Source organism: Phyllobates terribilis, unplaced genomic scaffold (genome assembly GCF_046119375.1).
Source record: "Phyllobates terribilis strain yellow unplaced genomic scaffold, ASM4611937v1 Scaffold_3__8_contigs__length_932513732, whole genome shotgun sequence".
Taxonomy (NCBI): Eukaryota; Metazoa; Chordata; class Amphibia; order Anura; family Dendrobatidae; genus Phyllobates; species Phyllobates terribilis.
Window position 1 is genome coordinate 657595993 of NW_027362763.1, and position 22791 is coordinate 657618783.

The 22791-nt window shown below is 52.6% G+C and overlaps 1 protein-coding gene across 2 annotated transcripts in view; it reads left to right on the forward strand.

The window, feature by feature from the left end:
- Positions 1-22791, forward strand: part of ZFAND3 (zinc finger AN1-type containing 3) — a 189531-nt gene that overhangs the window by 151409 nt on the left and 15331 nt on the right. For both annotated transcript variants that reach the window (XM_073671696.1, XM_073671697.1), the window contains exon 4: positions 2829-2894. In XM_073671696.1, coding sequence (XP_073527797.1) covers positions 2829-2894 — 66 coding nt within the window. The remainder of the gene's footprint in view (positions 1-2828; positions 2895-22791) is intronic.

A 22791-nucleotide genomic window follows, 5' to 3' on the forward strand; every position in this document is an offset into this window, starting at 1 on the left:
GGGCTGTGATGCATGATCAGAGCTGCAGTGTAAAGTACAGGGGAGGACTGATGCATGATCAGAGCTGCAGTATAAAGTACTGGGGAGGACTGATGCATGATCAGAGCTGCAGTGTAAAGTACAGGGGAAGCCTAATGCATGATCAGAGCTGCAGTATAAAGTACAGGGGAGAGTTGTGATGCATGATCAGAGCTGCAGTGTAAAGTACTGGGGAGGACTGTGATGCATGATCAGAGATGCAGTGTAAAGTACAGGGGAGGACTGATGCATGATCAGAGCTGCAGTATAAAGTACTGGGGAGGACTGATGCATGATCAGAGCGGCAGTATAAAGTACAGGGGAGAGTTGTGATGCATGATCAGAGCTGCAGTGTAAAGTACTGGGGAGGGCTGTGATGCATGATCAGAGCTGCAGTGTAAAGTACTGGGGAGGGCTGTGATGCATGATCAGAGCTGCAGTGTAAAGTACTGGGAAGGGCTGTGAAGGCATGATCAGAGCTGCGGTATAAAGTACTGGGGAGGGCTGTGATGCATGATCAGAGCTGCAGTGTAAAGTACTGGGGAGGGCTGTGATGCATGATCAGAGCTGCAGTGTAAAGTACTGGGGAGGGCTGTGATGCATGATCAGAGCTGCAGTGTAAAGTACTGGGAAGGGCTGTGAATGCATGATCAGAGCTGCAGTGTAAAGTACTGGGGAGGGCTGTGAATGCATGATCAGAGCTGCAGTATAAAGTACTGGGGAGGGCTGTGAAGGCATGATCAGAGCTGCAGTATAAAGTACTGGGGAGGGCTGTGAAGGCATGATCAGAGCTGCAGTGTAAAGTACTGGGGAGGGCTGTGATGCATGATCAGAGCTGCAGTGTAAAGTACTGGGAAGGGCTGTGATGCATGATCAGAGCTGCGGTATAAAGTACAGGGGAAGACTGATGCATGATCAGAGCTGCAGTGTAAAGTACAGGGGAAGCCTAATGCATGATCAGAGCTGCAGTGTAAAGTACTGGGGAGGGCTGTGATGCATGATCAGAGCTGCAGTATAAAGTACTGGGGAGGACTGATGCATGATCAGAACTGCAGTATAAAGTACTGGGGAGGACTGATGCATGATCAGAGCGTCAGTATAAAGTACAGGGGAGAGTTGTGATGCATGATCAGAGCGTCAGTATAAAGTACAGGGGAAGACTGATGCATGATCAGAGCTGCAGTGTAAAGTACAGGGGAAGCCTAATGCATGATCAGAGCTGCAGTGTAAAGTACTGGGGAGGGCTGTGATGCATGATCAGAGCTGCAGTATAAAGTACTGGGGAGGACTGATGCATGATCAGAACTGCAGTATAAAGTACTGGGGAGGACTGATGCATGATCAGAGCGTCAGTATAAAGTACAGGGGAGAGTTGTGATGCATGATCAGAGCTGCAGTGTAAAGTACTGGGGAGGGCTGTGATGCATGATCAGAGCTGCAGTGTAAAGTACAGGGGAGGACTGATGCATGATCAGAGCTGCAGTATAAAGTACTGGGGAGGACTGATGCATGATCAGAGCTGCAGTGTAAAGTACAGGGGAAGCCTAATGCATGATCAGAGCTGCAGTATAAAGTACAGGGGAGAGTTGTGATGCATGATCAGAGCTGCAGTGTAAAGTACTGGGGAGGACTGTGATGCATGATCAGAGATGCAGTGTAAAGTACAGGGGAGGACTGATGCATGATCAGAGCTGCAGTATAAAGTACTGGGGAGGACTGATGCATGATCAGAGCGGCAGTATAAAGTACAGGGGAGAGTTGTGATGCATGATCAGAGCTGCAGTGTAAAGTACTGGGGAGGGCTGTGATGCATGATCAGAGCTGCAGTGTAAAGTACTGGGGAGGGCTGTGATGCATGATCAGAGCTGCAGTGTAAAGTACAGGGGAGGACTGATGCATGATCAGAGCGGCAGTATAAAGTACAGGGGAGAGTTGTGATGCATGATCAGAGCTGCAGTGTAAAGTACTGGGGAGGGCTGTGATGCATGATCAGAGCTGCAGTGTAAAGTACAGGGGAGGACTGATGCATGATCAGAGCTGCAGTATAAAGTACTGGGGAGGACTGATGCATGATCAGAGCGGCAGTATAAAGTACAGGGGAGAGTTGTGATGCATGATCAGAGCTGCAGTGTAAAGTACTGGGGAGGGCTGTGATGCATGATCAGAGCTGCAGTGTAAAGTACAGGGGAGGACTGATGCATGATCAGAGCGGCAGTATAAAGTACAGGGGAGAGTTGTGATGCATGATCAGAGCTGCAGTGTAAAGTACTGGGGAGGACTGTGATGCATGATCAGAGCTGCAGTGTAAAGTACTGGGGAGGGCTGTGAATGCATGATCAGAGCTGCAGTGTAAAGTATGGTGGAGGACTGATCTGCATTGATAATCATCAGCTATTTCCCATAAATATTATTACTTATCCTATTATAGTAGAAGTGTTTAGAGGCTTGATCAGAGTTGCAGTGTAAAGCATGAGGGAGGGACAGAAAGGCATCTGGAGTCTATAATGACGTCAGCGGATGGATTTTGAGATTTATTAGCTGACGTCACTGATCATTCTCTGCATACTGGAGCTAAGCTACAGTGTAAAGCATGGAGGAGAGGCAGAGTAGCGAACGTCTGAAACAGGAGTGGATTTCCGACTACCTGCACACAACAATGGGAAATGCAGCTTAGCTGGAGCCAGTGAGATGAGCCCCCCTAATCCTGACAGCGGTGCCCCCTGGTGCAGGGTTCATGTCTGAGGACGGGTATTTTCGGCTGTTGCTATTTAAGCCTTTTCCTCCTGTGATTGTGGTGTTCTGTTTTCCAGGTGGGCCCTGCACAGATACAGCTCACGTCTCTCTAACCACACCAACCAAAAGATCCTGTGACACAGGTAAGAGCGCTGCTCTGGGGGTGAATGCGTTTCCAGCGTGCACCGGCTTTGGCTCTGAATTGAACGCTGTGTTTACAAGAATCTTCAGTATTGTCACCGGGGACCGAATCCTGCGCACCGCCGCTTCCCCTGCATTAAATATAACTGGTGCTGTCACGTTCACCGGCCTCTTCCCAAACACCGTGCTGCTTCTAAAGTGAATTCTGCCTCCCCGAGGCCGAGCGGGAGCTGGAGCAAGCACAGACAGAAGCGCGGCGTAAAATGTGACAGCTCCCCGAGAAACCTCCGCGCCTCACCGCCCCGCTGTGTGTAATGGAAAAAGGCCGAGGAAGTGCAGAGCTACTCACCTGCAGTCCTATGTAACACCGCATATAATACAGCTATAACCTGTGCATGTCACCGGCAGTCCTATGTAACACCGCATATAATACAGCTATAACCTGTGCATGTCATCTGCAGTCCTATGTAACACCTCATATAATACTGCTATAACCTGTGCATGTCACCGGCAGTCCTATGTAACACACAGACAATATAGTAATGTAATCTGCAGTCCTATGTAACACAGACAATGCGGTAGTGTCGCCTGCAGTCCTATGTAACACCGCATATAATACAGTGATAACCTGTGCATGTCACCTGCAGTCCTATGTAACACAGCATACAGTATAATAGTGATAACCTGTGCATGTCACCTGCAGTCCTATGTAACACACAGATAATGTAGTAATGTCACCTGCAGTCCTATGTAACACAGCATATAATACAGTGATACCCTGTGCATGTCACCTGCAGTCCTATGTAACACACAGATAATGTAGTCACCTGCAGTCCTATGTAAGCCCTGTATGTTTCTGTCAGGTTAGATACCAGTCCCTGTTGGACATGTGTGTGTCACCAGTTCTGCACTGTGATGGTCTCGCGGTGTCGGTGACCTCTGCTGGTTCTTTCTTCATGGTTAGACCCTTCTCGCCTGTCTGCGGTGCTGATGTGACTGTAGATATCAGTTCTCACCTCGCAGGCATCCAGCGGAGCAACAGCTCTGAAGCACGGAGGCCTTAATGCTGCTCATCAGTGCGGTACAGCTGAGGGAGGGGGGCTGCTGCTGATTTTGCCGGCCGCACAGATGACAGCGCTCTCAGATACGGAGATCTGTCTCGTCTGCAATGCACCTATACATATGGGATGCCAATGGCCGAGTATACAGAAGACCCATCACTGTCTGGAGAGAAGCGGGGGGGTCTGTGGGCACAAGGCCTGGAGATACTGAGCACCAGATCGTGTGAAGGGGTCTCATCTGGATGTGGTTGAGGAGTGGATCCTGATGTGGGGCAGATCTGGAATGGATGTGGTTGAGGAGTAGATCCTGATGTGGGGCAGATCTGGAATGGATGTGGTTGAGGAGTAGATCCTGATGTGGGGCAGATCTGGAATGGATGTGGTTGAGGTGTGGACCCTGATGTGGGGCAGATCTGAAATGGATGTGGTTGAGGAGGGGATCCTGATGTGGGGCAGATCTGGAATGGATGTGGTTGAGGAGTGGACCCTGATGTGGGGCAGATCTGGAATGGATGTGGTTGAGGAGGGGATCCTGATGTGGGGCAGATCTGGAATGGATGTGGTTGAGGAGTGGATCCTGATGTGGGGCAGATCTGGAATGGATGTGGTTGAGGAGTGGATCCTGATGTGGGGCAGATCTGGAATGGATGTGGTTGAGGAGGGGATCCTGATGTGGGGCAGATCTGGAATGGATGTGGTTGAGGAGTGGATACTGATGTGGGGCAGATCTGGAATGGATGTGGTTGAGGAGTGGATCCTGATGTGGGGCAGATCTGGAATGGATGTGGTTGAGGAGTGGATCCTGATGTGGGGCAGATCTGGAATGGATGTGGTTGAGGAGGAGATCCTGATGTGGGGCAGATCTGGAATGAATGTGGTTGAGGAGTGGATCCTGATGTCGGACACGCGTGCAGGGCTCGGCACTTACATGTTGTTTCTTGGGGTGGTTTCTCGGTGAGTGAGAGGCAATGGAATAAATCGGTGATGGATTTTCGGCACGGCTCTCACCAGTGGACTGACTTGTTTTATGTCTCCGCCATGCCGCCTATTAGACAAAGCAAAGTGCGTGCGTTATTCCATCGTCTGCGGCTCCGGGGAATGTTCCTGTGATGCCTCGTGTCAGAGCGACCTGTCGCGTCGTGTCCCGATAAAATCAATGGAAGAAGAGTAAAAACCTTATAAACTCCAGATAGACTTGGCTATCGCTCTCTCCCACCTGATACTTGGATTATGCTGAGGGTCCCTGACGCTCTGAACTTTCATTAACTGCTGCTACTCGGAGTCTTAGCAGTAAGCGATCTGCAGCGACATCCGTCCCATCACGCTGAGCTGCACCGGAATCCCATCCGTCTGACCTCCGAGAAGCTCGTTTAATCCCCTGGGAGAAAATTACTAATTACTTGCAAATCATCTTCCCACTCGTGAGATTCGCAAATCTACAAGTACTGAAACCAGCTGGGACTTACAAGACTCAGACATCCGAGGTCTGAACACTGGAGCACAGGAGGGCTCCGCAACACGTCCGAGGGGCCCGAGACCCAGGATTAATGCCCCGCAGGGAACGGCCGAGGGGGCAGCGGATTACAGGGATTCATGTAATTACTAACCTGTAACACAGCGGAGATTACCAGCGAGGAACAGCAGACAACACTGTGCAGAATTAAAGGGCAAGAACTCTCGCAGTAAATGGAAAACCGAAGACCTGGAAACAGTAATGACGTAAGGATGCCGTGCGCTGTTCTCCTCCGGCCTGAACTATAATACATGAGGATCGGCCGGATCAGGGTGGCTCTATTCCGCTGCTCAGTATCTCCTCTGCCGTAAGATCTTTACTCTTCATCTCGTAACACGCTGGATTTTGATCCTACAATGTCTAGGAAATAAAAACATCATCAAAATCCATTTCCCGTCCACAATATCAAACAGACGAGCGAACAAAAAACCCGGCACATGCTGCCGCCGAGCATAAACCACCCACAGCCCCGACACCGGGTGACTACATCAGAGTGGTTGTGATGATACAAAGTATCTAATGTAGAGATCAGCGGTGACATCACGGAGGACGCCGCCTATCCATTGCTAGAGATCAGCGGTGACATCACTGAGAATGCCGTCTATCCATCACTAGAGATCAGAGGTGACATCACTGAGAATGCCGCCTATCCATCACCAGAGATCAGCGGTGACATCACTGAGAATGCCGCCTATCCATCACCAGAGATCAGCGGTGACATCACTGAGAATGCCACCTATCCATCACCAGAGATCAGCAGTGACATCACTGAGAATGCCGCCTATCCATCACCAGAGATCAGCGGTGACATCACTGAGAATGCCGCCTATCCATCACTAGAGATCAGCGGTGACATCACTGAGAATGCCTCCTATCCATCACCAGAGATCAGCGGTGACATCACTGAGAATGCCTCCTATCCATCACCAGAGATCAGCAGTGACATCACTGAGAATGCCGCCTATCCATCACCAGAGATCAGCGGTGACATCACTGAGAATGCCTCCTATCCATCACCAGAGATCAGCGGTGACATCACTGAGAATGCCTCCTATCCATCACCAGAGATCAGCAGTGACATCACTGAGAATGCCACCTATCCATCACCAGAGATCAGCAGTGACATCACTGAGAATGCCTCCTATCCATCACTAGAGATCAGCGGTGACATCACTGAGAATGCCTCCTATCCATCACCAGAGATCAGCAGTGACATCACTGAGAATGCCACCTATCCATCACTAGAGATCAGAGGTGACATCACTGAGAATGCCTCCTATCCATCACTAGAGATCAGCGGTGACATCACTGAGAATGCCGCCTATCCATCACTAGAGATCAGCAGTGACATCACTGAGAATGCCGCCTATCCATCACCAGAGATCAGCGGTGACATCACTGAGAATGCCGCCTATCCATCACCAGAGATCAGCGGTGACATCACTGAGAATGCCGCCTATCCATCACTAGAGATCAGAGGTGACATCATTGAGAATGCCTCCTATCCATCACCAGAGATCAGCGGTGACATCACTGAGAATGCCGCCTGTCCATCACCAGAGATCAGCGGTGACATCACTGAGAATGCCGCCTATCCATCACTAGAGATCAGCGGTGACATCACTGAGAATGCCTCCTATCCATCACCAGAGATCAGCGGTGACATCACTGAGAATGCCGCCTATCCATCACCAGAGATCAGCGGTGACATCACTGAGAATGCCTCCTATCCATCACTAGAGATCAGAGGTGACATCACTGAGAATGCCGCCTATCCATCATTAGAGATCAGCGGTGACATCACTGAGAATGCCGCCTATCCATCACCAGAGATCAGCGGTGACATTACTGAGAATGCCGCCTATCCATCACCAGAGATCAGTGGTGACATCACTGAGAATGCCTCCTATCCATCACCAGAGATCAGCGGTGACATCACTGAGAATGCCGCCTATCCATCACCAGAGATCAGCGGTGACATTACTGAGAATGCCGCCTATCCATCACCAGAGATCAGTGGTGACATCACTGAGAATGCCGCCTATCCATCACCAGAGATCAGTGGTGACATCACTGAGAATGCCGCCTATCACTAGAGATCAGCGGTGACATCACTGAGAATGCCGCCTATCACCAGAGATCAGCGGTGACATCACTGAGAATGCCGCCTATCACTAGAGATCAGAGGTGACATCACTGAGAATGCCTCCTATCCATCACCAGACATCAGCGGTGACATCACTGAGAATGCCGCCTATCCATCACTAGAGATCAGCGGTGACATCACTGAGAATGCCGCCTATCCATCACCAGAGATCAGCGGTGACATCACGGAGAATGCCGCCTATCACCAGAGATCAGCGGTGACATCACTGAGAATGCCGCCTATCCATCACTAGAGATCAGCGGTGACATCACTGAGAATGCCTCCTATCCATCACCAGAGATCAGCGGTGACATCACTGAGAGTGCCTCCTATCCATCACTAGAGATCAGCGGTGACATCACTGAGAATGCCTCCTATCCATCACCAGAGATCAGCGGTGACATCACTGAGAGTGCCTCCTATCCATCACCAGAGATCAGCAGTGACATCACTGAGAATGCCTCCTATCCATCACTAGAGATCAGCGGTGACATCACTGAGAATGCCTCCTATCCATCACCAGAGATCAGCGGTGACATCACTGAGAGTGCCTCCTATCCATCACTAGAGATCAGCGGTGACATCACTGAGAATGCCTCCTATCCATCACCAGAGATCAGCGGTGACATCACTGAGAGTGCCTCCTATCCATCACTAGAGATCAGCGGTGACATCACTGAGAATGCCTCCTATCCATCACCAGAGATCAGCGGTGACATAACTGAGAATGCCTCCTATCCATCACCAGAGATCAGCGGTGACATCACTGAGAATGCCGCCTATCCATCACCAGAGATCAGAGGTGACATCACTGAGAATGCCGCCTATCCATCACCAGAGATCAGCGGTGACATCACTGAGAATGCCGCCTATCCATCACCAGAGATCAGCAGTGACATCACTGAGAATGCCTCCTATCCATCACTAGAGATCAGCGGTGACATCACTGAGAATGCCGCCTATCCATCACCAGAGATCAGCGGTGACATCACTGAGAATGCCACCTATCCATCACTAGAGATGAGCGGTGACATCACTGAGAATGCCGCCTATCCATCACCAGAGATCAGCAGTGACATCACTGAGAATGCCGCCTATCCATCACCAGAGATCAGCAGTGACACCCCTCGGTGCACCTGTGCTGTCGCTTCTCTTTGGCGCTGCACAGTTCCCCTTTATTAGATGCGGCTGTTGATGGAAAGGTCACCATGACATAAATTAGTGGAGATGAGAGCAGATCCATGATCTCTTGTTATTTAAGTGTCCCTAAGCCGTTGTTTAATCAGCCGGTGACTGCGACCAGACGAGATGATTTTAATTAAGTTGTTTTTGTTGGGCTCTGCATTGGTCTCTTCCCCTTTATGGAGCACAGCCATCATTGGCACATAGCAATACGGCACACAGTATACAGCGTATACCCATCCTGCATCTCTTCGGCCCATGATACTTTCTTCAGCTCAGTTGATTGTCACTTCAATCACTTCAGCCAGTTATTAGCACATAAATAATCCGCCCTCAAACGCGGCGCTGATGTAAAAAGTCGCCATTGATCGCCCGTCAGAGGTGTTTAATGAATCTCAAACTTGTGAGCATTAAAGTTCCCAATAAATGGAGCCGGCGCGGAGGCGTAATTGTGGAGGAGAAGTGTCATCGATTGCTGCAGCCGGTAGCTTTGTGTGGCCTTTTATTATTACATTATGTGAGTCTCTTCTTCTCATTATGCCAAAGGTCACTGACCCCAGCGATGGCGCCTGTAATTGTGACCCCCTCAGCGCCGCAGATGTCCTGAGTGTGGACACACAGGAGGAGTTTAGGCGATATATAATAAAATCCGTCTTAACAATAGGTGGTACCAAACGATGTGTATTCAAACCATGGTCACATCACAATACAAATTCAAGGTATTGTACGTTCCCAATAACCTGTTCAAAGGGGAAGAGCACAGCGATCCTAGCGCCATCTATTGGGCGTTGCAATCCTAAAGTTCATTATTGAACCTTATGAGAGCTTGTCCATAATGACATAGGATAAGAAGCAAAACCAGAAGTTCCATTTGCTTGACATTTGTTTCTGGGTTCGTGACTCCCATCAGTGCAATGCAGGTGATATGCTGGCACTCAAGTCCCTGTTCTCATTCCATATGAAGTGGCTATTTGCATATTTAAAGTGCCAGGGAAGCATTGAATAGCTTGTAAGTCTATCTACACCAACTTGATGCTCTCCAGAAGGAGAAACTTAACCCTTTTTACACCTTTCAAAGGCCTCTAACCGATCCAACCAGTGCTTCTGACTTGCACTAGTGAAGGGCAAACACCTGAAAGACGTGTCTGCAAATGGAGTTTCTGGTTTGGCTTCTTGTCGTAACTCATGTGGCAAAGCCGTTTTAAAGGGTCAATAATGATTTTCACGGTTGCGCCTTCCAACAGGAGGCGCTAGATTCTCTGTTCTCTTCACCTCAGAAGTGGCTGTAGGAAACGTACAATACGTTGAATCTGTATTGTGTGGTCGCTCTGCTCGCCGTAAGGTTTTGTGTGGTCGCTCTGCTCGCCGTAAGGCTTTGTGTGGTCGCTCTGCTCGCCGTAAGGCTTTGTGTGGTCGCTCTGCTCGCCGTAAGGCTTTGTGTGGTCGCTCTGCTCGCCGTAAGGCTTTGTGTGGTCGCTCTGCTCGCCGTAAGGCTTTGTATGGTCGCTCTGCTCGCCGTAAGGCTTTGTGTGGTCGCTCTGCTCGCCGTAAGGCTTTGTGTGGTCGCTCTGCTCGCCGTAAGGCTTTGTGTGGTCGCTCTGCTCGCCGTAAGGCTTTGTGTGGTCGCTCTGCTCGCCGTAAGGCTTTGTGTGGTCGCTCTGCTCGCCGTAAGGCTTTGTCTTGTTTCTCTGCTCACCGTAAGGCTTTGTGTGGTCGCTCTGTTCGCCGTCAGGCTCTGTGTGGTCGCTCTGCTCGCCGTAAGGCTTTGTGTGGTCGCTGCGCTCCTCTGCTCTTTGTAAGGCTTTGTGTGATCCCTCTGCTTGCCGTTAGGTTTTGTGTGATCGCTCTGCTCGCCATTAGGCTTTGTCTGGTCGCTCTGCTCACCGTAAGGCTTTGTGTGGTCGCTCTGCTCACCTTAAGGCTTTGTGTGGTCGCTCTGCTCGCCGTCAGGCTTTGTGTGGTCGCTCTGCTCGCCGTAAGGCTTTGTGTGGTCGCTGCACTCCTCTGCTCTTTGTAAGGCTTTGTGTGATCCCTCTGCTTGCCGTTAGGCTTTGTGTGATCCCTCTGCTCTTTGTAAGGCTTTGTGTGATCCCTCTGCTTGCCGTTAGGCTTTGTGTGATCCCTCTGCTTGCCGTTAGGCTTTGTGTGATCCCTCTGCTTGCCGTTAGGCTTTGTGTGATCCCTCTGCTTGCCGTTAGGCTTTGTGTGATCCCTCTGCTCGCCGTTAGGCTTTGTGTGATCCCTCTGCTCGCCGTTAGGCTTTGTGTGATCCCTCTGCTCGCCGTTAGGCTTTGTGTGATCCCTCTGCTCGCCGTTAGGCTTTGTGTGATCCCTCTGCTCGCCGTTAGGCTTTGTGTGATCCCTCTGCTCGCCGTTAGGCTTTGTGTGATCCCTCTGCTCGCCGTTAGGCTTTGTGTGATCGCTCTGCTCGCCGTTAGGCTTTGTGTGATCGCTCTGCTCGCCGTTAGGCTTTGTGTGATCGCTCTGCTCGCCGTTAGGCTTTGTGTGATCGCTCTGCTCGCTGTTAGGCTTTGTGTGATCCCTCTGCTTGCTTTTTGGCTTTGTGTGGTCGCTCTGCTCGCCGTTAGGCTTTGTGTGATCGCTCTGCTCGCCGTTAGGCTTTGTGTGATCCCTCTGCTTGCTTTTTGGCTTTGTGTGGTCGCTCTGCTCGCCGTTAGGCTTTGTGTGATCGCTCTGCTCGCCGTTAGGCTTTGTATGATCGCTCTGCTTGCTGTTAGGCTTTGTGTGGTCTCTCTGCTCGCCGTAAGGCTTTGTGTGATCCCTCTGCTTGCAGTTAGGCTTTGTGTGATCCCTCTGCTTGCCGTTAGGCTTTGTGTGATCCCTCTGCTTGCCGTTAGGCTTTGTGTGATCCCTCTGCTTGCCGTTAGGCTTTGTGTGATCCCTCTGCTCGCCGTTAGGCTTTGTGTGATCCCTCTGCTCGCCGTTAGGCTTTGTGTGATCGCTCTGCTCGCCGTTAGGCTTTGTGTGATCGCTCTGCTCGCCGTTAGGCTTTGTGTGATCGCTCTGCTCGCCGTTAGGCTTTGTGTGATCGCTCTGCTCGCCGTTAGGCTTTGTGTGATCGCTCTGCTCGCCGTTAGGCTTTGTGTGATCGCTCTGCTCGCCGTTAGGCTTTGTGTGATCGCTCTGCTCGCCGTTAGGCTTTGTGTGATCCCTCTGCTCGCCGTTAGGCTTTGTGTGATCCCTCTGCTTGCTGTTAGGCTTTGTGTGATCCCTCTGCTTGCCGTTACGCTTTGTGTGGTTGCTCTGCTCGCCTTTAGGCTTTGTGTGGCTGCTCTGCTCGCCGTTAGGCTTTCTCAGACTTTGTTTAGGAACAAATCTTTACATTTTCCCCTTTCTGCAACCCATTGATGAGAAATGTCTACTGTGAACGAAAACACATTGGTCAAATTGTTGGGAGCAGAGAGGTCACTGAAGGGGGGGGATTGGGACCAACTGAAATCGAGGTGTCAGGAGAGGATTATTGTAGGCGTTTATATGGCGGAGAAGTATTGAAAGATGAAGAATTCCTAAAATCACAATCTACTCGCTCTTCTTATTGACCTCCATGTGTACAGTGTAGATAGGCCGGGTCTATGAAGTCTGACACTGATACAAGTTAAGCTTGATGGGAATGAAGAGTTTGATCTAGATGCCTCCTCTGATGTCTGCTAGTGTCGAAGGTTTGGCAGTTTGGCTCCATGGTCCTCCTGGATTGCAGGAATACATATTTCTATCTTGAGTCTCGCTTTGGGAGGACACAAAGTGCCTCAGACACGTTATTCGTCATTCCTGCGCTGGAGCCGCCGATCCCGCCGGGAAGAAAGGAACACGCAAGTCTAAAGACAGAGAAACCAAACTCAACGGCAGAAGAACTGGAGGAGAGCGAGATAAACACATGAATTAGTGATGAGACAAGTCACCGGCCGGGCACAGAACAATAAGAGGAGAGTGTAAATATCCCACCATCCGTCCCATCCGTGAAGCAGGAGATAAATGTCACGATTTGCTTCCCTTTCTTGGCTGAATTGTAATGTGATGTTTGCTATTGATCGGGGGGCAGTGTCGGCGCTGTCTTTGCGCTCACAGGTTGTTGTTTCATCTCGAGCCCTCGTTCTACATCGCCCTCGGTGCTCGGCGGCGCGAGCTTCTGTCAGGATGTGCCGGATGTACGGAGATTCTGTCGGCATCTGAATTTCATTTGCACGTTGTCAGTAAACTCATGTTTAATTCACTCCTAGTTGATGAGATTTAAGCCGCCTGTATTCTGCAAGTCTATGTCCGCATAATGTGTATGCCCGGTGTGGGCGTCTGTACGGGCACAGACACGGAGGCCACTGAAAAAGTGCCAAAACATAAAAGATTAAAGCCAGGTCTAAGGTGTCCTGGAAGCCTACATGGGAGTAGTGGACCTCTTGGGTTGCAGCGGATCTGGTTTGTGCTAATCTGCGGAGTGGGGACTCTGGGACCCCCCGGTGTTCACCCTTTAAACCCAAGACAAGGGCCTGGTCTTTAAGGTTGTGTCCTGGGAAGCAGAACAGCAGTGTGTTCTCCATTATCATTGCTGAGTCCAAGGTCAGCTCCGTGAAGAGTAGTTTGACTGGTCGAGGTCAGGGCAAATGGAACTTAATTAATCCGGAGGATAAGCTGATAGGGTAGGCAGAAGACTGTCAGAAGATCAGGGTAGGCGGCAGACAGAAATCTAGATCAGAGTGGAAACTGGACGACAACCCTGGAGACCAGAGAATTGGAAGAGGGGGAATCTCCAAGATCATAAATCATCTGGTCATTGGTTGAGGAAAGATGGACTAGGGTCCGTGCTGTCCCCTCTAAGGTACAGAAAGTCAGCTTGCATGCCCTAGAGGTAGCACTAAAGGTCCGGGCCATTGCAGGTGGTCCGCTGCCACCTGAGTATCGTAGGAGAGTGGGTGAGAGGGAATGGGATGTGACGGTGGTAAAGCGACATGACGGATACGAGAAGCTGTTGGCAGACTTGTAATCTGTTCTCAGTCCCTTTTGGTGGTCTTTGTGCGGCCGATGACATGGAGGGTACATGTTGGTCTCCTGGAATATTACTTTTTGTAAAAGGCAGCATGGCGGCAGCTCTGCAACAATTCTAGACTTGGGGGAGTGGGGATGAAAAATGGGTTTGATTTACGCTTTTGGGACTTCAGTGGTTAGGTTTTACTACGGCGAAACATGATTCAATCACCATATGTCATAGATGGATGGAACATGACCCACAGATGCCCACACGATGGCTCAGTGGTTACCTCTGTCGTTTGGCAAAATTAGGGGCCTGAATGAGAGAGATTGGTAGATTTAGATTGTCAGCTCTTTAGACGGCCATGTCTGCTATCTCTCCCATACTTTCTCTCCCTCTCGATGAGAAAGTCATTGCCAGACTTCTTTTAGGGCAGCGTATCAAAGTCCAAAATCAGACATGCCGCCCGATCGACATCTGTGATCCGGACACATTAGACTGTCGGCTACGGTTAGGGATGGTAAGATGCTCTACTGGGATGATGGGAGTACTAGTTTGTGCGAAAAGAAGGGACTTGTTGATTTCATGACAACATGTATTATGTGAGGAGGGCAGATCAGATTGTGCGACTTTGTTGTCATTTACATAACCGGAGCTAAATATTTCCACCGTTGGCTCGTTTCCTTCTCCGAATCCTGTTCCTGAGCCGTGTCCTGCTCATCAGACGACGCGAGGTTCTGCTCAGACGACGCGAGGTTCTGCTCAGACGACGCGAGGTTCTGCTCAGACGACGCGAGGTTCTGCTCAGACGACGGCTCCCGGTTCACAGAGCAGCTTGTTAGGGTCCGGAGCACATGTTCACCATGAGAACAGTCTCTTTTCATGTGACGCATTGTATTTTTCTGGGAAAATAAAAACCACATAATTAGTTTGATGTTGAGGTCAGTGGGTTCTTGACTCCTCATAGCAACATCTCGAGCGCTTCCTCTTCAGACTTCTCATCCCGCTAATGAGTCTGCTTTGAATACAGATGCTGTGATTTACCGGGTAGCTGCGACTCGAGACATGGAGATGTTGATCACCAAGAACTGGTTACCGAGGAACCGGAACCGCGGACGAGAGAGACCCCCCAGAGGCATCCCCAGGGTCCGTCACGTTCTCCAGCAAGCAGATGCTCCACTCTTAGATGTCCACTTTCTGGATATCGAAGGGCTAAACATTGGTTAGAAGTAGAACAACCATTGTTTTTTTTTTGGTGGTAGCGATAATATATTTCAGCAATTTTTCACTTCTGCGCTTTTATCGTTTCCTCCTAAGAGCCATAACTTTTTCTTATTCTTCCATCAGCACAGCCATATGACGGGTTGAGGTTTTGCACAACACCATTCACTTTACCATATAATGCAAAAAAAATAGGGAAATATTCCAAGAAGAAAAAAAAAAAGGCAATTCCACCATTGTTTTTTTTTCTTTTATACAGCGTTCACTATGTGGTAACAGGATGCCCCCGGCCAGCACGATTACTGCCATCCCAAACTCGTAAAGCGCTTCTTTATGTTTTAGGGGTTATAAAAAAATTCAGAACTTTGGCCTCCGTGTGGTGATGGCGGCCCCCGTGTGGTGATGGCGGCCCCCGTGTGGTGATGGCGGCCTCCGTGTGGTGATGGCGGCCTCCGCGTGGTGATGGCGGCCTCCGCGTGGTGATGGCGGCCTCCGCGTGGTGATGGCGGCCCCCGCGTGGTGATGGCGGCCCCCGTGTGGTGATGGCAGGTCCCTACGTGGCGCCTTTGCAGACTTAATACTTGAATACATGTATTTTTGGCTATAGGGTTTCATTATAAATTTTGGAGCGTCCCAATGACCAATACTGGATATTTATGGAGGATGTTATCTGGAGCGATCCTAATCCTGGTAAATCTTCTGCTCAGCGACCTCCTCGCTATCTTCATTAGTCAGTGGGGGAGGGGCGCTCTCTGAGGTTTTAACATCCGTTAATTTGCAATTACAGAAATGTTGCGACAGCCGACAACTTATTCTCAGTAAATTCTGAATACTGCAGAGAACTTTCCTCATGGGTTAATTAATTGCTGCTTGGATACAGGCAATTTACTATATTGGACACAATTACGACAATCACTGATCACTGCGGAGCAGACGCAGAACTCCAAGCCTCAGTCGTCCACCTCAGACTTTTCACTCCCCCCGTCAGACTTTTCTCGGCCACTGTCAATCTTTTCGCGCCCCCCCCCCCGTCACACTTTTCGTGCCCCCCCCGTCACACTTTTCCTCCATCCCCCCATCAGACTTTTCGCGCCCCCCGTCACACTTTTCCTCCACCCCCCCATCAGACTTTTCGCGCCTCCCCCATCACACTTTTCCTCCACCCCCAGCAGACTTTTCGCGCCCCCCGTCACACTTTTCCTCCACCCCCCCATCAGACTTTTCGCGCCCCCCCATCACACTTTTCCTCCACCCCCAGCAGACTTTTCGCGCCCCCGTCACACTTTTCCTCCACCCCCCCATCAGACTTTTCGCGCCCCCCGTCACACTTTTCCTCCACCCCCCCCATCAGACTTTTCGCGCCCCCCCGTCACACTTTTCCTCCACCCCCCCATCAGACTTTTCGCGCCTCCCCGTCACACTTTTCCTCCACCCCCCCATCAGACTTTTCGCACCCCCCCGTCACACTTTTCCTCGACCCCCCATCAGACTTTTCGCGCCTCCCCGTCACACTTTTCCTCCACCCCCCCATCAGACTTTTCGCGCCCCCCCATCACACTTTTCCTCCACCCCCATCAGACTTTTCGCGCCCCCCGTCACACTTTTCCTCCACCTCCCCATCAGACTTTTCGCGCCCCCCCGTCACACTTTTCCTCCACCCCCAGCAGACTTTTCGCGCCCCCCGTCACACTTTTCCTCCACCTCCCCATCAGACTTTTCGCGCCCCCCGTCACACTTTTCCTCCACCCCCCCATCAGACTTTTCGCGCCCCCCCGTCACACTTTTCCTCCACCCCCCCATCAAACTTTTCGCGCCCCCCGTCACACTTTTCCTCCACCCCCCCCATCAGACTTTTCGCGCCCCCCGTCACACTTTTCCTCCACCTCCCCATCAGACTTTTCACGCCCCCCGTCACACTTTTCCTCCACCTCCCCATCAGACTTTTCACGCCCCCGTCACACTTTTCCTCCACCTCCCCATCAGACTTTTCGCGCCCCCCCGTCACACTTTTCCTCCACCCCCCCATCAGACTTTTCGCGCCTCCCCGTCACACTTTTCCTCCACCCCCCATCAGACTTTTCGCACCCCCCCGTCACACTTTTCCTCGACCCCCCCATCAGACTTTTCGCGCCTCCCCGTCACACTTTTCCTCCACCCCCCCATCAGACTTTTCGCGCCCCCCCATCACACTTTTCCTCCACCCCCAGCAGACTTTTCGCACCCCCCCGTCACACTTTTCCTCCACCCCCCCATCAGACTTTTCGCGCCTCCCCGTCACACTTTTCCTCCACCCCCCCATCAGACTTTTCGCGCCCCCCGTCACACTTTTCCTCCACCCCCCCATCAGACTTTTCGCGTCCCCCCGTCACACTTTTCCTCCACCCCCCCATCAGACTTTTCGCGCCCCCGTCACACTTTTCCTCCACCCCCCCATCAGACTTTTCGCACCCCCCCGTCACACTTTTCCTCCACCCCCCATCAGACTTTTCGCGCCCCCCCGTCACACTTTTCCTCCACCCCCCCATCAGACTTTTCGCGCCCCCGTCACACTTTTCCTCCACCCCCCCCATCAGACTTTTCGCGCCTCCCCGTCACACTTTTCCTCCACCCCCCCATCAGACTTTTCGCGCCCCCCGTCACACTTTTCCTCCACCCCCCCATCAGACTTTTCGCGCCCCCCCGTCACACTTTTCCTCCACCCCCCCCATCAGACTTTTCGCCAGACACACCATCAATATTTTTCCAGACTCCTGTCCCTGTGCAGAAGTTACTGCCCCTTTGTTGGTTGCGGGCACCAGCCCTGCTGATTGTACCAGGGCTGTGGAGTCGGAGCCCATTTTGGTGGCGTCAGAATCGGTATAAAATGGACCGACTCCAACTCCTAAAATATATAATAAATTGGGTGCAGTAGTTCAATGCAGTCTGTGGGGAATATTTTTTCATAAGAATTTGGGAAAGTTATGAAATGTCCTATAAATGTCGGTCCTGTTCCTGATCTCAGGGTCTGGACTTTTAGCTGAGATGAATCTGTGCTGCAGTAAATTTATCACTTAAACATGAGCCGTGTATGAGGGAGTCGGAGTCGTGGAAATTGAGGAAATTACCAACTCCACAGCCCTGGATTGTAAGGCCCCGTGCACACTAGACTTTGTCTCCATTCGAGGAAGCATTGCTACCGTAGCAGCACAAGGAGGCTCCGCCATGTGCATTCGGCCTATATATCCAATCATGACCATTTTTACAAAATAATTCTGCCACCATGCAAGGAAATTCCAGAAGAGGTGAATGTTTAAAAAAAAAAAAAAAAAAAAAAAAAAAAGAGGATCACTCAGGAATAGTCTCAATTTCTGAAGCTCAAGGGCTTTATGAAAACACAGAGAGCCATTATCTTCCAACATAGAAGGCTGGAAGCAGCAGTGAATCTTCCCAGGAGTGGCCGACTGCCAAGAAAACCTCAAGGACACAGAGACAACTCATCCAGGGGCTGAAATTACAGCTCTGATACACAGGAGCAAACGCGGCACCTGTGTGAGTTAGATATGATCAGGACTGTTTTCAGACTGAGTAGAAACGGAAAATATCTGCTCTTACAGCAAGCAGAGTTCTTGAATATGTGAGCAATTAAAACAAAGTTTAGAAAGCTGCAAAAAGCCTGCAGAGGTGTATGTAAGGTGTATAGAAAGTTTCAGAAAGCCTTCAGAGGTGGATAGAAAGTTTCAGAAAGCCTGCACAGGAGTAAGGTGCATAGAAAGTTTCAGAAGTGTAAGGTGTACAGAAAGTTTCAGAAAGCCTGCAGAGGTGTAAGGTGTATAGAAAGTTGTAGAAAGCCTGTAGAGAGGTCAGGTTTATAGAAGGTTGTAGAAAGCCTGCAGAGGTGTAAGGTCTATAGAAAGTTGTAGAAAGCCTGCAGAGATGTATAGAAAGTTGCAGAAAGCCTGCATAGGTGTAAGGTCTATAGAAAGTTGTAGAAAGCCTGCAGAGATGTATAGAAAGTTGCAGAAAGCCTGCATAGGTGTAAGGTCTATAGAAAGTTGTAGAAAGCCTGCAGAGATGTATAGAAAGTTGCAGAAAGCCTGTAGAGGGGTCAGGTTTATAGAAAGTTGTAGAAAGCCTGCAGAGATGTATAGAAAGTTGTAGAAAGCCTGCAGAGGTGTATGGAAAGTTGTAGAAAGCCTGCAAGAGGTGTATGGAAAGTTGTAGAAAGCCTGCAGAGGTGTATAGAAAGTTGTAGAAAGCCTGTAGAGGTGTATAGAAAGTTGGAGAATGCCTCCAAGAGGTGTATAGAAAGTTGTAGAAAGCTTGCAGAGGTGTAAGGTGAAGTTTTTTGGCTTCTTGCCTACAAGGCATTGAGGAGACAGCCAAGCTATGGGCCCTCCAGTAATGGTGCCATTCGGTCACAATTTGCTGCCGTACTTCTAGAATGTCTTTGTGCTCCTGATAGGCATAATAAATTTCTCTGCAGCCCACAAGTCGTCATTGGCGCAGATAGCTACCGACAGGCGCACGTCGTCTTTCAAAGCAGCCAGAACGATGTTATGTTTTACAAATCAGAAATAGAAATAGTATTAACACCTCCGGCGTCCACATCTTCATACGGAGCCTTGCTCTACTTGATCGCGAGAGGAATAGCCTCGGAGGCGTGGGCGTAGCGGCACGGGGGCACGCCTGGGCTCGGGGCTACGCGTATTTACATTTATATTGTTCCTTAGACACACAGGAGTGTGCGGCGTATCAGACAATCTCCCGGCACTTTCATCCTCGCCGCAGACTGCGCACCACGCTGTGCTTTATTCTCCGCATACGCTCGGAGATGGCAGAACCTTCGCTGGAAGTAGCGTCATCTGATTACTGACACGAAGCTCGCGTATAAGCCGGATAATGGAAAAATGGTAAATAAGAAGCCGAGTCCTGAGCAGGGATTTGATATAACACAGAACCAGATCGGTAATGTGGAAATGATCCAGCGCTCTGTGAACGGTCGCCATCCAGTCCCTCGTATGTATGGAAGGCATAATCTATAGGTCTAATGTTATCTTTTCAATATCTGTTTCTGGGAAAGCCATGGCCACCGTCACTGCATACAGCCGGCGCCCAGTCTCGGATGTGTAAGCTGGATGGATACTTCTGTGATTCCTCTCCGCAACATTGTATCTGCTATGTCTCCTGGAGACACATGTAGATTACATTCACTTGCATTATGTAAACGAGCATTTAACCATCACAGGGGCCCTGGAGGTCATCTGGCCCGGTGCTCTTGTCCATTAAGTGCCCAGGATGTGACATCTCTTCCACAAGCACTTAGATCAGTGCAAAAAAGTAAGTTCACAGTCTTCCCAAAGCACCGGACACAAGGGATGGGTGCTAAACCAACCCCAGAGACTGAGGCCACCAAACCAACAGATGCCAGGGACTGAGGCCACCAAACCAACAGACGCCAGGGACTGAGGCCACCAAACCAACAGACGCCAGGGACTGAGGCCACCAAACCAACAGACGCCAGGGACTGAGGCCACCAGACCGACCGACGCCAGGGACTGAGGCCACCAGACCGACCGACGCCAGGGACTGAGGCCACCAGACCGACCGACGCCAGGGACTGAGGCCACCAGACCGACCGACGCCAGGGACTGAGGCCACCAGACCGACCGACGCCAGGGACTGAGGCCACCAGACCGACCGACGCCAGGGACTGAGGCCACCAGACCGACCGACGCCAGGGACTGAGGCCACCAGACCGACCGACGCCAGGGACTGAGGCCACCAGACCGACCGACGCCAGGGACTGAGGCCACCAGACCGACCGACGCCAGGGACTGAGGCCACCAGACCGACCGACGCCAGGGACTGAGGCCACCAGACCGACCGACGCCAGGGACTGAGGCCACCAGACCGACCGACGCCAGGGACTGAGGCCACCAGACCGACCGACGCCAGGGACTGAGGCCACCAGACCGACCGACGCCAGGGACTGAGGCCACCAGACCGACCGACGCCAGGGACTGAGGCCACCAGACCGACCGACGCCAGGGACTGAGGCCACCAGACCGACCGACGCCAGGGACTGAGGCCACCAGACCGACCGACGCCAGGGACTGAGGCCACCAGACCGACCGACGCCAGGGACTGAGGCCACCAGACCGACCGACGCCAGGGACTGAGGCCACCAGACCGACCGACGCCAGGGACTGAGGCCACCAGACCGACCGACGCCAGGGACTGAGGCCACCAGACCGACCGACGCCAGGGACTGAGGCCACCAGACCGACCGACGCCAGGGACTGAGGCCACCAGACCGACCGACGCCAGGGACTGAGGCCACCAGACCGACCGACGCCAGGGACTGAGGCCACCAGACCGACCGACGCCAGGGACTGAGGCCACCAGACCGACCGACGCCAGGGACTGAGGCCACCAGACCGACCGACGCCAGGGACTGAGGCCACCAGACCGACCGACGCCAGGGACTGAGGCCACCAGACCGACCGACGCCAGGGACTGAGGCCACCAGACCGACCGACGCCAGGGACTGAGGCCACCAGACCGACCGACGCCAGGGACTGAGGCCACCAGACCGACCGACGCCAGGGACTGAGGCCACCAGACCGACCGACGCCAGGGACTGAGGCCACCAGACCGACCGACGCCAGGGACTGAGGCCACCAGACCGACCGACGCCAGGGACTGAGGCCACCAGACCGACCGACGCCAGGGACTGAGGCCACCAGACCGACCGACGCCAGGGACTGAGGCCACCAGACCGACCGACGCCAGGGACTGAGGCCACCAGACCGACCGACGCCAGGGACTGAGGCCACCAGACCGACCGACGCCAGGGACTGAGGCCACCAGACCGACCGACGCCAGGGACTGAGGCCACCAGACCGACCGACGCCAGGGACTGAGGCCACCAGACCGACCGACGCCAGGGACTGAGGCCACCAGACCGACCGACGCCAGGGACTGAGGCCACCAGACCGACCGACGCCAGGGACTGAGGCCACCAGACCGACCGACGCCAGGGACTGAGGCCACCAGACCGACCGACGCCAGGGACTGAGGCCACCAGACCGACCGACGCCAGGGACTGAGGCCACCAGACCGACCGACGCCAGGGACTGAGGCCACCAGACCGACCGACGCCAGGGACTGAGGCCACCAGACCGACCGACGCCAGGGACTGAGGCCACCAGACCGACCGACGCCAGGGACTGAGGCCACCAGACCGACCGACGCCAGGGACTGAGGCCACCAGACCGACCGACGCCAGGGACTGAGGCCACCAGACCGACCGACGCCAGGGACTGAGGCCACCAGACCGACCGACGCCAGGGACTGAGGCCACCAGACCGGCCGACGCCAGGGACTGAGGCCACCAGACCGGCCGACGCCAGGGACTGAGGCCACCAGACCGGCCGACGCCAGGGACTGAGGCCACCAGACCGGCCGACGCCAGGGACTGAGGCCACCGGACCGGCCGACGCCAGGGACTGAGGCCACCGGACCGGCCGACGCCAGGGACTGAGGCCACCGGACCGGCCGACGCCAGGGACTGAGGCCACCGGACCGGCCGACGCCAGGGACTGAGGCCACCGGACCGGCCGACGCCAGGGACTGAGGCCACCGGACCGGCCGACGCCAGGGACTGAGGCCACCGGACCGGCCGACGCCAGGGACTGAGGCCACCGGACCGGCCGACGCCAGGGACTGAGGCCACCGGACCGGCCGACGCCAGGGACTGAGGCCACCGGACCGGCCGACGCCAGGGACTGAGGCCACCGGACCGGCCGACGCCAGG